At 47.4% G+C, this 13,116-nt stretch overlaps 1 protein-coding gene and 1 non-coding gene across 2 annotated transcripts; both read left to right on the forward strand.

The window, feature by feature from the left end:
* The first annotated feature begins 363 nt into the window (after nucleotides 1–363).
* ipo7 (importin 7) lies at nucleotides 364–13,076 on the forward strand. The gene is made up of 25 exons (XM_062471941.1): nucleotides 364–586; nucleotides 2,351–2,432; nucleotides 4,399–4,552; nucleotides 4,663–4,821; nucleotides 4,949–5,105; nucleotides 5,211–5,300; nucleotides 5,484–5,578; nucleotides 5,689–5,773; nucleotides 5,925–6,059; nucleotides 6,203–6,302; nucleotides 6,700–6,776; nucleotides 7,348–7,464; nucleotides 7,571–7,660; nucleotides 7,769–7,934; nucleotides 8,583–8,743; nucleotides 8,881–9,009; nucleotides 9,571–9,637; nucleotides 9,763–9,888; nucleotides 10,052–10,149; nucleotides 10,249–10,344; nucleotides 10,497–10,717; nucleotides 10,905–11,113; nucleotides 11,298–11,504; nucleotides 11,724–11,840; nucleotides 11,975–13,076. Exons 1-25 carry the CDS (start codon nucleotides 503–505, stop codon nucleotides 12,070–12,072), a joined length of 3,120 nt encoding a protein of 1,039 aa, XP_062327925.1. The 5' UTR covers nucleotides 364–502; the 3' UTR covers nucleotides 12,073–13,076.
* On the forward strand, nucleotides 7,060–7,242 carry LOC134028576 (small nucleolar RNA SNORA23). The gene has a single exon (XR_009931550.1). It is a non-coding gene; the product is annotated as a small nucleolar RNA SNORA23 (small nucleolar RNA).
* Nucleotides 13,077–13,116: the final 40 nt, after the last annotated feature.

Raw genomic sequence — 13,116 nt, forward strand, 5'->3', positions numbered from 1 at the left:
CACTGGGAGTTCAGGGGACAGACAGTCATTCTGATGTTCATAAATGTTTTATACACTGAATCAAATGCTTCAATGTCTTCTGAATGCTAGATCATTGTGTGATATTAATTAGCGTTGCAGCTAAGCATTCCATAATCCTTATTCCCAATTTCAAATTTGGTAATTAGACCACCTTCGAACCAAAAGTCTGTGGAATTTGGACTATTTCAATCTGTAGTTTAATTCAAGCAGAAATAAAAAATGGTTCGGCGATTTATTATTTGATGAACACCCCACCGGGCAAGGCTTGCATTGCCAGTTCAGTTTCAAACTACAAATCCTAGCGTGCAATGGGCAGAAGCGGATGTTCGTGTGGGACAAATTTGGCGCTGATCTATCCGGGTACTCTTATCACTTCTTCCTTTCGCGCCGGTAGCTGAAGAACCGTGCGTCCATGTGCGCATTCACTGGGAATTAATAGTCTACAATAATACTGAATCCGAGCCATAACAGAGCTTTAGCTATGGATCCCAACTCATTGATCGAGGCCCTTCGGGGTACCATGGACCCAAACTTGCGCGAAGCTGCGGAGAGACAGCTGAACGAGGTAAGAATTGTGATGGTGGTGGTTGTGGCGCGGATCGGGCCTCTGCTCTGTCATACATCAAAATGGCATGGAGTCCTACCGTGTGATCGTGGAACAGTAGAGTCGGTACACAACTTTGACAGATCGAATAACAATTCTTATATTTTGAACATAGTTTGACTTATGTAAAGTCTTAGTTCATGCATGTAACGACATCACCAATATTATTTTAGTTTTGGTGTCAGTTAAAAGCAAAATCACCTATTCCTGTAATCATAAGTGCTGGTTCTTTAAAAACGTGAGGAGAGCTAATATTAGCTAGCTAAGCTAGTACTAGCATGCTATTTTGCGGCTAGTAACTTGGTGAAAGCAGATACGCAGTAGCTAATGCCCAGTTTTATGATACTGCCCATCTAGTTCCGTGGCAGCTTGCTTTTATTGAGATTGCTACACCATTGATAACACGGGTTTTGTAATGTGTGCAGCAGTCATCCCATTATAATAGCCCTGTACTAGGAAAACTAGCTGGTGGTAGCAGCTGTCATATTAGCGAGGTGGCTAGCAACACCTCTCACGTGTGTTGGCTAGCTAGATATGTTTTTTTTTTTTATGGCTGACATGTCTCGCTAGCTTTAGCAGCAAGTAGCCTAGGCTAATTGTGCTGGTGCGGAGTCGGAATGTTGAACAAATGTTAGACAGGCACATTTCTCCTTGCGTTGGCATATATAACAGTAATATGAATCAATTTGTTCAGTATTGAAATTAACAAACAAAATTAGTAGATAAAAAAAATGTATAGCTCGGTACACGTTGTTAGCTAGCCACTTTCTCTGCCTTTAACTTGTCGTCCATTGTTTTGATGGTCTAACGTTAGCTAGCTGTTACGACATCTCTGGTTTACACAAGCCAGCACATCATCCTGCCTTTAGCTTGTGATAGCATAGCAAAATGTCATGGTATTTTCTTCCATGGTTACTATAATGATAGTGCACTCCTTTATAAACATATGTCCTTGTAAGTTATTGGTTGAATCAAGTCAGTTTATTTGCTACCGTAAAGTGGGCTATCTATCTTTTTACATAGCCTATCTCAGAACCGATCTCGAAATCCAATGCATTTAGCTAGCTAGCTACCATAGCTTGTTGGCTAACAGCTTATTGGTTAACGTGGCATACATGTATATCATGTAGCTAGCCAGCCATCCAGTCTAGTTGGGTCTGACAATAAATGTGTAATAAGTAGGCACAAATGTTGTGTTTTTTTTGGGGTAGCTTGACTAACCATATCATCCATACGATTGTGATCCGTTATAATGCAAAAGAAAGCCACTTTTTAGTTTTAATTGCTTTAGTTTTAATTGCCTTTAGCCCACAAATTTACTGTGCACCATGTCTGCAAGTTAAGCACATCAAGTTAAGCACATCACATTACAATAATATTGCCAACCAGTAAATATTTTAATTTAGCTTCATAGTTTCATAGAGTAACTAGGCCTTCAAATGCAATCACTAAAACGTTTATTTTTCTGTGTACATAGTTTACTTTTCAGTACACTGAGTTTTAAAGCACATAAAAGTATGTGCACTTGTATTGTTAGAACTGACTGAGTCATGTTGTGTGGTATCCAGGGAGAGGTTACAGAGTGCATTGGTAGCAGCAAGGAAAGGGGGGGGATATTTGAATGTGTTTAACTCATCTAATAATGCAGAAGTAACATAAGTCGGCAATGAAATGTGTACATTCATTGTCAGATAGTAATATGAATTTTTCGGTTGTGATTGACAGGGTCACACCCAAGCAAATTTTGTGTCAGCTCTCCTGCAAGTCACCATGTCTGATCAGCTGGATTTGCCCGTCAGACAAGCAGGTAAGTCCAGTTTCTTGGAAGTCAAAACTCACCGACTCACTTAAGGATGGCTCTACCCTTTTCACACAAATGGTTTTAGACATTCAAGACAACAAACAACTTCTTAAAATAACTCATGCAAGTCATCATATCCTATGCTCTTTACATTCTGCCCAATAATGGTGTCTGTTCATTTTTACACTCAGTAATTTGTCTAATGGGTACCTACTCCTTAGAAGTGCATTCCACATAACATTCCTAAGTGAAGCTACTGTAAGAGTTGTCACCCAAAGCATTCTGTTGATTACATGTTGAGTGGCCGAGATTATTTGCCCTTGACAATTGACTTTTGAGACATTTTCTGCTGCTGCAGAAGCCACATAGCAATAGCCATGTTCCAAGGTCATAAAATTTTTTTAATCGACATCTAGATTGTATCTAAAGTACCATGTATCATTCCCATAACACCCCCTGACCCTCATTTACTCCCACCCATGTCCCGAGGCCTACTCTGCCCCTATGTGAGCATTTTCCTTTAAAGCTAGAGAAGTTGGCAGTGTTTATTCCAGGCAGGTTGCATAAAGGCCTCATCTGCAATACCTGACTGCAGTGTCGGTATGGAACAGAATAGTTGGCCCTCCCTGGTGTCAACACAGGCTTCCACCCTGGCCTGGCACCCTTCCCTATCCTAAGAGGGACTTCCCACAGGACACTCCTCAGCCCAGGCCCCACGTGGCTGACTAATGAAGGCCATTTGCTGTAAGTTGACACACAGAGGGAGGAGCCAGGCCGTGTCTCGGCAGCAGCACAGGACTGCGAGGTCTGACGGCCGCTAACAGCAGGGGAATGACAGGAACACGTCGAGGGCTTCCTGTAAATGATTGCTCACTCCCCCCACTGTCGGGGAGGAATGGCGGCCTGGTCACGTGAGACCCAGATGTCACCATGTATGAATTTGCGCCTTTCCAAAATAGCCAAACACCTTTTTATAGTTGAATAACATTTGATTGAGTGTACAGTAGGTGGGTCCGGCCAGCGATGTCGAGTCCTCTGCTGAGCGTGGCAGGGTGGTCGTGGGCCAGGGAGCGCGTCAGTTAAAGGGGGGGGGGGGGGGGGTGGTGTCTGATGGTTCTGCCGTGGCAGCAGGATTACGATGCCCAGCCTGCGGCCCAGATCACATCTGTGTCAGCAGTCTGACGTCTGGTCCCCCCCACCTCCTAGCTGCCTCACCCCATGAGCCACTGACCTCAGAGGGACTCTATTAGTCCAGATCACACCCTCCTGCTGCATACACATAGACTGAGCTAAAACTTTGTATCAGCAATCTACATGTCACGATGCATGTCTTAATGCCTCACTAAATGAATCCCTTGCCTCCTAAAGCAATCTTATCTTTTGGAAGTTGGAGGGGCGAGTTGTCATTTTAGAGTGTGGCCAAATGACTTGAGAGATGGTAGGGACTAATGCACGTGGTGGCTGTGGTACAGGAGGAGAGACGAGGGGCCCTGAAAGCGAGCGCTCGTCCTCCCCCTGCGGCTCTTCCGTCACGGCGTTACAACACGAGCACATGAGCACCCACACAGCGCTGGCTGCCTGGTCATGAGACCGGCTGCTATCTGAGCCTGAGGACTCTCCACTGTGACTCGCTCTGGATCAGAGCTCTCTGGAGCACACCACGCCTCAATCTTTTTTTCTTTTGTCACACACACACACACAAACTGTCTGTCTGGATCTTACTGGGGCCATAAGTTATGAGTGTTCATAATGTGTCCGTTTGAATTCAATACTATTTACAGCTCCAATTATTTTCAGGAATGGTATGTAAGTGGTAGTTACATAAGTTATGTTGTGCGTTATCCTCTCACGGTATAATAATGTTGAGTCCTCTGGCCCAAAATATTCTTTTGTTCTAGAAAGCACAAACGGCATACGATTTATAGGGTCTTGATGGGTCGGTCAGCTAGTAAATGCATCTGTCCTCCACCAGGTGTGATCTACCTGAAGAACATGGTAACCCAGCACTGGAGCGAGGGGGACGGCTCGGGCACCGAGACGCCCGTCAATAACATCCCCGAAGAGGACAGGCAGTTCATCCGAGACAACATCGTGGAGGCCATCATCCACTCCCCCGAGCGCATCAGGTAACCGCCCTGCGTCCATTAACGACTCGCTGCCCCGGCTGGGAGGCAGGCGAGGCGCAACTGCCCTAGATCATATTCCTGCTGAACCGTCCGCCCGTCTCTCCTTGTAGGGTCCAGCTGACGACATGCATCCATCACATGATCAAGCACGACTACCCCGGCAAGTGGACGGCCATCGTGGACAAGATCGGCTTCTACCTCCAGTCAGACAACAGCGGCGGCTGGCTGGGCATCCTGCTGTGCCTGTACCAGCTGGTCAAAAACTACGAGTAAGGAGGACTCCTCGCTTCTCCCTTTAGTTGCCCCATGACCTGAGTTCTCTCTTGCTGCCAACACCCTGGGTTCCAGAGGTCCGTTTGGGTCAGCGGGTGTGCTAACGTGCGTGTCAATCCCAAGGTACAAGAAGCCGGACGAGCGCAGTCCCCTGGTCGCCGCCATGCAGATCTTCATGCCCATGCTGAAGGACCGCTTCATCCAGCTGCTGCCCGACCCCTCCAGCGACTCTGTGCTGGTGCAGAAACAGATCTTCAAGATCCTCTATGCCCTCTTCCAGGTAGGTGGATGACACACTGGACCCATTGTCCATCAGTGCCGTCTGGAGGTTCTCGCCGGGGTTCAGAGGGGTGCAGCTTCTTACCCGGCCTCTGTTTCTTCACAGTACAACCTTCCCCTGGAGCTGATCAACCGACAGAACCTGACAGAGTGGATGGAGATCCTGAAGGCGGTGGTGGACAGAGATGTTCCTCCGGTGAGAACTCCCGATGCCACATGGAGCCGGGGGTGTTGCAGCCCGGCTAGAACCTGTAGCTAATGAGCGGTTGGCTCAAGCTAATGAGCTATCCAGGCTTCCTGCTCTGGCTATTTGTGGGATTGATGTGTGAATGGTTTGAGTGGACTGACTCTCCCCGCCTCCCATCTCTGTGCACCTCAGGAGACCATGGCGGTGGATGAAGACGAGAGGCCCGAACTGCCCTGGTGGAAGTGTAAGAAGTGGGCCCTTCACATCCTCGCACGCCTGTTTGAGAGGTAGAGAGACCGTTTGGTTTGCACCAACCAGGAACAACCTTGCGTTTTGAATGGACTCTGCCTCCCAAAAATCCCTGACTGTTCTCTCCTGCTTGTGCCCTCGTGTCCAGGTATGGCAGCCCTGGTAACACGACCAAAGAGTACACAGAGTTTGCAGAGCTCTTCCTCAAAGGGTATGCGGTGGCTGCACAACAGGTAATGGCCCCAGAGCTGGCTCTGACAGAGTAGTGTTTGTCTGTAGTCCACTTCTTGACACAAGGCTTCCAGGCAGTCTGGTCCTCTTGTCTGGGCCTTAAGGCACTGATCCCCGCCCCCCCCCCCCCCATGTCTGCTTTCGCCTGTGTAGGTGCTGCTGAAGGTTTTGTATCAGTACAAGGAGAAGCAATATGTGGCTCCCAGAGTGCTCCAGCAAACGCTCAACTATATCAACCAGGGCATCGCACATGCCGTTACCTGGAAGAACCTCAAACCACATATCCAGGTATGGGCCCATGATAATGACTGACAGTGACGGGGCTGTTTTTTGTTTTGTTGTGGTGCATTGCCACAGTCTTGCAACATATTGCAGATCTTTTGAATGACCCTGTGTGCCCTGAGCTTCACTTCTTGTTTTGACTCTTCCAGGGCATCATCCAGGATGTGGTGTTTCCTCTCATGTGCTACACGGACAGTGACGAGGAGCTGTGGCAAGAAGACCCGTACGAGTACATCCGCATGAAGTTTGGTAAGAGAGCTACTGGATAAGAGCGTCTGCTAAAATGACTAAATGTACTGCCCTTGGGCCAACTGCCACTGGCTGTGAGCAGTGAGTCGGGCAGGTGACCTTTTGTCTCTTAATCAGCACAATTGGTGCTGTGTACACACTGGAGTGTGCTGAGTCATCAACCCAGAAACCAGAACTCCCATCGCTCACTGTTGGAGACGTTCTCTCTCCTTTGCACGGTTTTGTTTCTGGAAAGCCGAGTCACGCAGTCCTGTCCCTCATCCAAAAGGAATGTGTGGTTTGGAAACGGTCCGGGAATGGATGAGATCAATTGAGATGAAGCTATGCAGATATGAAGTCATTGTGAAGTCTGGAAACCAGTAGAAATGTTTTAATAGTTCTCTCTTGAATCCCTCAGATGTGTTTGAGGACTTCATCTCTCCCACCACCGCCGCTCAGACCCTCCTTTTCACCTCCTGCAACAAGAGGAAAGAGGTTAGTAAGTGGGGGGGGTTACTGGGTCGACAGTATTGTTCTTGGCCCTGGTGCCTGTGTTGGTTCAACTGGCAGGCCATGTTTACAGGCTGACTTGACCCTGCAGTGGGATCTCATTAGTGACCTGTTGCTCCAACAACAGGAATTTAAGATCTGACTGCAAATGGGTTAGGTCAGGACCGGGGGTGGAAAAACCTCTTTGCGAGAACGTGTGAGCCAAAATGTGCTCTCTAGCTTTAAGTCGTGTGGTTTTGTTTTCCGGAAATGGCTGATATTGGCTGTGGGTGAGCGGGGTGCGTGGTGTCAGTCCATGTTATGTGCTGCTTCAGAGCTGTGTTTTACAGTCTCTGTGGGCAGTACTCACTCCACACCTGTAGCCATAAAGCGTCAGGAGTTCATAGTACTGGCTCTGTGACGTCTCTCTGGACTCCACCCCACTGGCCAGCCTCCATAATCTCCGACAAATGCTCTCACTACTTATCAGGCGAACAAAAAGACGAACTTTAACTTGACGTTTCAACATTTTTATGAAGGAATGAGCCATCACGACTTTTGTCTTGTCTTTTTGCAGGTTTTACAAAAGACAATGGGCTTCTGCTATCAGATCCTGACTGAGCCCACCTCTGACCCCAGGAAGAAGGACGGAGCCCTTCACATGATTGGCTCCTTGGCTGAAATCCTGCTTAAGGTCAGGACCCCACGCTTTTTATGCCTTCTGTAAGAAGAGTCCATTTCATGGCTCATGCACGCTGTGTGTAGTGAACTGTGGAGCTGATGGAAGTTTCTTTCTGCAGAAAAAGATCTATAAAGACCAGATGGAGTTCATGCTGCAGAACCACGTCTTCCCCCTGTTCCGCAACGAGCTGGGCTACATGCGAGCCAGGGTAGGTTGATGATTCACTGGGTTCTCACTCGTTGACACCAAGCCAGTTTATCTTCCTGAGTTTTGCACAAAAGGCCATGTAAATGAACACTCCCCTCCCCCTTCCTAGGCATGCTGGGTGCTACACTACTTCTGTGAGGTCAAGTTCAAGAGTGACCAGAACCTGCAGACAGCCTTAGAGCTCACCCGCCTCTGCCTGATCAATGACAACGAGATGCCTGTCAAAGTCGAAGCCGCCATTGCCCTGCAGGTTCTCATCAGCAACCAGGAGAAAGGTAGCTAGCTGGCCCCATCCATAAATATATATAAAGACTAGATGTCTTACGGCGGAGTCTAGAACGTCCGCACATGGCGGCCATCTTGCTACAGTCAACTCGCTCACCCATAACATTGTGTTGATGCTACATGTACTTTTTAAATGACCATAACTTGCTCAATTTTCAACCGATTTTTAAATGGTTTGGTTTGTTATCAACGTCAGATGTCGCTATGCCACTGCATACTCATGAATAATTGTTTTTTTTTATATATATAGAATAGAAGTATGCAGTGGCATAACGACATCTCTGAAGTTGATAACAAACCGTTTAAAAATTGAAAATGGAGCAAGTTATGGTCATTTAAAAAGTACATGTAGCATCAACACAATGTTATGGGTGAGCGAGTTGACTGTAGCAAGATGGCCGCCATGTGCGGACGTTCTAGACTCCGCCGTAAGACATCTAGTGGACGGACGAGACATCTACCCTTTATATATATATATCTATATATATATCTATGGCCCCACCCAGCCATGTTCTGCCTCGCTGAATAACCAGAAATGGATTCGAACGGAGAACTAGGTTGCTTCTAGCTGTCCAACTTCCCCTATTTTGTGATGAGTCACTGACGTTTTTGTACACTGTTTTTGTCTGAATCCTCAGCCAAAGAGTACATCACTCCCTTCATCCGGCCAGTGATGCAGGCCCTCCTGCACATTGTGCGAGAGACGGAGAACGATGACCTCACCAACGTCATCCAGAAGATGATCTGCGAGTACAGCGAGGAGGTCACCCCGATCGCGGTGGAGATGACACAGCACTTGGTGAGTGTCTCGACTAAGAAGGAAGGAAATGCCTGAAGGTGGAAGTGAAGTCTTGAGAAGTCTGTGGTCAGGTTGCAGACATGCGTTCTTTAACTGCCACTCATGTATACCCCCCACCCCCCTTTTCTCTCTCCCAGGCTATGACCTTCAACCAAGTTATCCAGACAGGTCCTGACGAGGAGGGGGGAGACGACAAGGCGGTGACCGCCATGGGCATCCTCAACACCATCGACACTCTGCTTAGTGTGGTGGAAGACCACAAAGAGGTAAGCAGCCAGCCTGCTGTGCACACCCCCTCACCTGCTTCCTACCACTCGCCCCTGTGGCCCTTCTGCTGCAGCCGGTCTCTGGTCGGGCACAAAGCGCTCTCCGCCGACACGCATTCAGCCGCCCACCAGCTCCAGGGAACACACACACTGTTCTCTTCAGAGTGCCTCACAGGCTGAGGCAGCATCTAGAAACGAGGCAGGCTCTAGAAATAGCACCGTGGCATTCTGCCTGGGTGTTCGCCGAACTGTAGAAGAGCTGATGCCCGGAATCGGCCAGCAAGTTTTGGCGATGTAGTCATGAGTTGGGCAATATGTAGCCATGTTGAAGTGCGCTTCTAATTTTCCTCAACTGAGTTTTGAGTTTAAAGAACTTGTTTTGTGGGTCTTGTTTTTTGGTTAATGTCTAATCTCTGTTCAAAGAACGAATGTTTACACGTATTACACTTCAATAATATTCAAATACATGTTCATGTTCCAGTTCATGTACCCAGATACACACAGTGTATCTGGGTACGGTTAATATGAGGTTGTGTAAACAAAGTGTTCTAATTGTTTCAGATCACTCAGCAGCTGGAGGGTATCTGCCTGCAGGTGATTGGCACAGTCCTGCAGCAGCACGTCCTGGGTAGGTCTGGATGTTCCTGTCCCACCGCAATCCACCCTCCTGTGTGTCCTCGTACACACATTCCCGGTTAACGGCCATGGTGACACACGCAGTCTTATCGAATGTGTGTGTTGGCAACTTTCCAGAGTTCTACGAGGAGATCCTGTCCCTGGCCCACAGTCTCACATGCCAGCAAGTGTCCCCACAGATGTGGCAGCTCTTGCCGCTGGTGTTTGAGGTTTTCCAGCAAGACGGCTTTGACTACTTCACAGGTACAGTGGTTTGACCTGGAAATCTGTAGATGTGTCTTACCTATTAGGCTTAGTAAGCCTGTAGACTGAGGAGGCCTGAAGTAATGTGAAGTTTACCCAGGGTATGTACCCATTGTCACATGCACCCTGTATTAAATGTTGTATTCATTGTTTTCTCTTTCAGACATGATGCCTCTGCTTCACAACTACGTCACCGTTGACACAGACACCCTCCTGAGTGACACCAAATATCTGGAAATTATGTACAGCATGTGTAAGAAGGTACATGCCTACAACTTTGTCACATGTTGTAAGGGTTGACGGTACGGGTAAGGAAACCCACCGCCACATGCCGTCCTCATCGTTGGGCTCTTCACACAGGTCCTGACGGGTGACCCGGGTGAGGACCCCGAATGCCACGCAGCCAAACTGCTGGAGGTGATCATTCTGCAGTGCAAAGGACGTGGAATTGATCAGGTAAAAGGCGTCGCTTTTCCTCAATGAAAATTCACGTTATGGATCCCAAAGGAAATTCAAGTCGCCCAGGCCCGTCCCTGCGCTCTGCTTTTCCGCAAAGAAAACGATCGAATGCCTTTCCCCAACCTCCTGTCCCCTGCCGTGTGCCGCAGGTGGTCCCCTTGTTTGTGGCTGCTGCGTTAGAGCGGCTGACGAGGGAGGTAAAGACCAGCGAGCTGAGGACCATGTGTCTGCAGGTGGCCATCGCCGCTCTGTACTACAGCCCCCCTCTGCTCCTCAACACCCTGGAGAACCTGCGATTTCCCAACAACACAGAACCCATCACCAACCACTTCATCTCCCAGTGGCTCAAAGACGTCGACTGCTTCCTGGGGTGAGTGTCCTCTGAAGGCTCGGCTTGGGACTCATTTCATCGATTTTGGTTTTATTTAGATGGCACCGGGCACACGCCATTCGACGCAAATGTTTCCAACCGCCTTAACCTTGCGGTTGTCAGTTCTGTAGCCAAGCACCGATTTTTGAAGGTAAAGCTGAATTTGGGATCTCATTTCTCCCACCAGGCTCCATGATAGGAAGATGTGCGTGCTTGGCCTGTGTGCGATGATCGACCTGGAGCAGAGACCCCAGGCCATCAACCAGGTGGCGGGCCAGCTGCTCCCAGCAGCCATCCTGCTCTTCAATGGCCTCAAGAGGGCCTACGCCTGTCGAGCCGAACACGAGAACGAGGATGAAGACGACGATGAAGACGGAGAGGATGAGGAGGAGAACGGTAAGGCAACCCTTTTTTTATGTTGGCATGAGCTTGCACGTTGAATCCCGAGTACAAACGTACCTACAAATGTATTGTTAAATCGAAACCGTCCGACGAAGCAGACCTTTACAAGCTTGCCACCGAGGACAATTGAGCTTGGATCTGTTGGCTGATCCGCAATGCTCCTTTCATTTCCCTGCAGCGGAGCTGGGCAGCGACGAGGACGACATTGACGAGGAGGGTCAGGAGTACCTGGAGATGCTGGCCAAGCACGCGGGCGAGGATGGGGATGACGAGGATTGGGAGGAGGATGATGCTGAAGAGACGGCGCTGGAGGGCTACACTACGGCCGTCGACGACGAAGACAACCTGGTGGATGAGTACCAGATCTTCAAAGCCATACTACAAAGTAAGGAGGCATGCTCTCTATCGCTCAGCTTTTTTTGTATTGTGATTCACATAGACAAAGATTTACATTATAACTACATTATGAAGCACATTCCAAAAATCTGTTCGTTCAGTAGCCTAAAAGTGATTTCATCTGAAGATATACTGTAAATCTACTTAAATTGTTGTTAAGAGTAAACAGTTTCTGTTCGGATGAGTAAAGGACTCCTTTTCTCCACAGATATTCAGACCCGTGACCCAGCATGGTACCAGGCACTCACACAAGCACTTGATGAGGAACAAGGCAAACAGCTTCATGACATTGGCACACTCGCAGACCAGAGACGGGCAGCACATGGTAAGTTGGTGAACAACAAGCCTGCCTTTTCTGGGACGGCAAGAATCTCACAAGCAGGAGACAATTGGATCTTTGTCCTTCTACTTGGCCTCGTTGTGTTGGAAGCATGTCCTTACTGTTTTATCTCATTCCAGAATCCAAGATGATCGAGAAGCATGGCGGATACAAGTTCACGGTTCCAGTGGTGCCATCCAATTTCAATTTTGGAGGCAATGCTCCAGGAATGAATTGAATCATCCCCTTTCTCCCTTTTATTACTCTGTGACTGATTGTAGTGAAGTGAAAAAAGCTTGTGTTGTTCCCTTAAGTAGTGGTTCCAGAACTGGTTCTTCTCACTCACTCTTCAATCTGACTATCAAATTGGAAATAGCACCAGAAGACGTGGGAATGCAACCAAATGCAACCAATGGCTGGGAAAACAAACCAAGAACTTGAGCACGACGCAAGAGAAATAGGAAGCTCTGAAAAACGTTGTCTTGTGGAATCCAAAGTGGAGGGGATGCCCTGACGGCAACTCTTTTTTCCCACTTAATACATAATGGGGGCTTAACAATTTGAAATTGATAATGGGACTAAATGTTTCATCATTTTCACTGTTTTGGCCAAAAGGCCGTTATAAGATTATACCTCTGGCAGTAGTGTCGTCTACGTTATTTTCTGCATCAACAAATTCTCATGTTTGTTATGTATATACAAGCCAAGGTTCTTGATTTTTAAGTAGCCTTGCAAAACAACCAGAGGCATTTGTAAGGTGTCAACAAGTGTATTCATATGTAGCATATTGGATACTTCATAGCACTATGTGATGCCTGATCTCTGTAAATTAATGACTAGCACTTTCATATTGTTCAGGTCTCCTAGCCTTCTGTATCAGACTGCAAATTTTTTAAATCAATTAAGACTATTTAAAACACAAACAGCTGTAACTTTGTTACTTTGCAAGCGACTTCTCCTGTAATGGTTGATTGTCACATGTATTTGGTTACGGTGGGAAATGGGTGGCATCATTCTGCTGCTAAAATGGAAATATTCTAGATTCCTGAAAAAGAGAATGCCCTTGGTGTTCAGTTTGGATACAGGACATGTTTGTGAGCACTGAAAGTCAATTGGATTATACTTCATTGAAGCATGTACAATTGGACTTGATCGTGAGGGTCTCAAGCATTTGGTTGGTGTATGGATGAACCATCTATATATACAACATATTAAAGAAAACTTAAGTTGGAATGTATGCAATCGAGTGTTTACTTAATTATTTCTTATGGGTTACAAATAC

The sequence above is a fragment of the Osmerus eperlanus genome, chromosome 10 (assembly GCF_963692335.1).
Source record: "Osmerus eperlanus chromosome 10, fOsmEpe2.1, whole genome shotgun sequence".
Classification (NCBI taxonomy): domain Eukaryota; kingdom Metazoa; phylum Chordata; class Actinopteri; order Osmeriformes; family Osmeridae; genus Osmerus; species Osmerus eperlanus.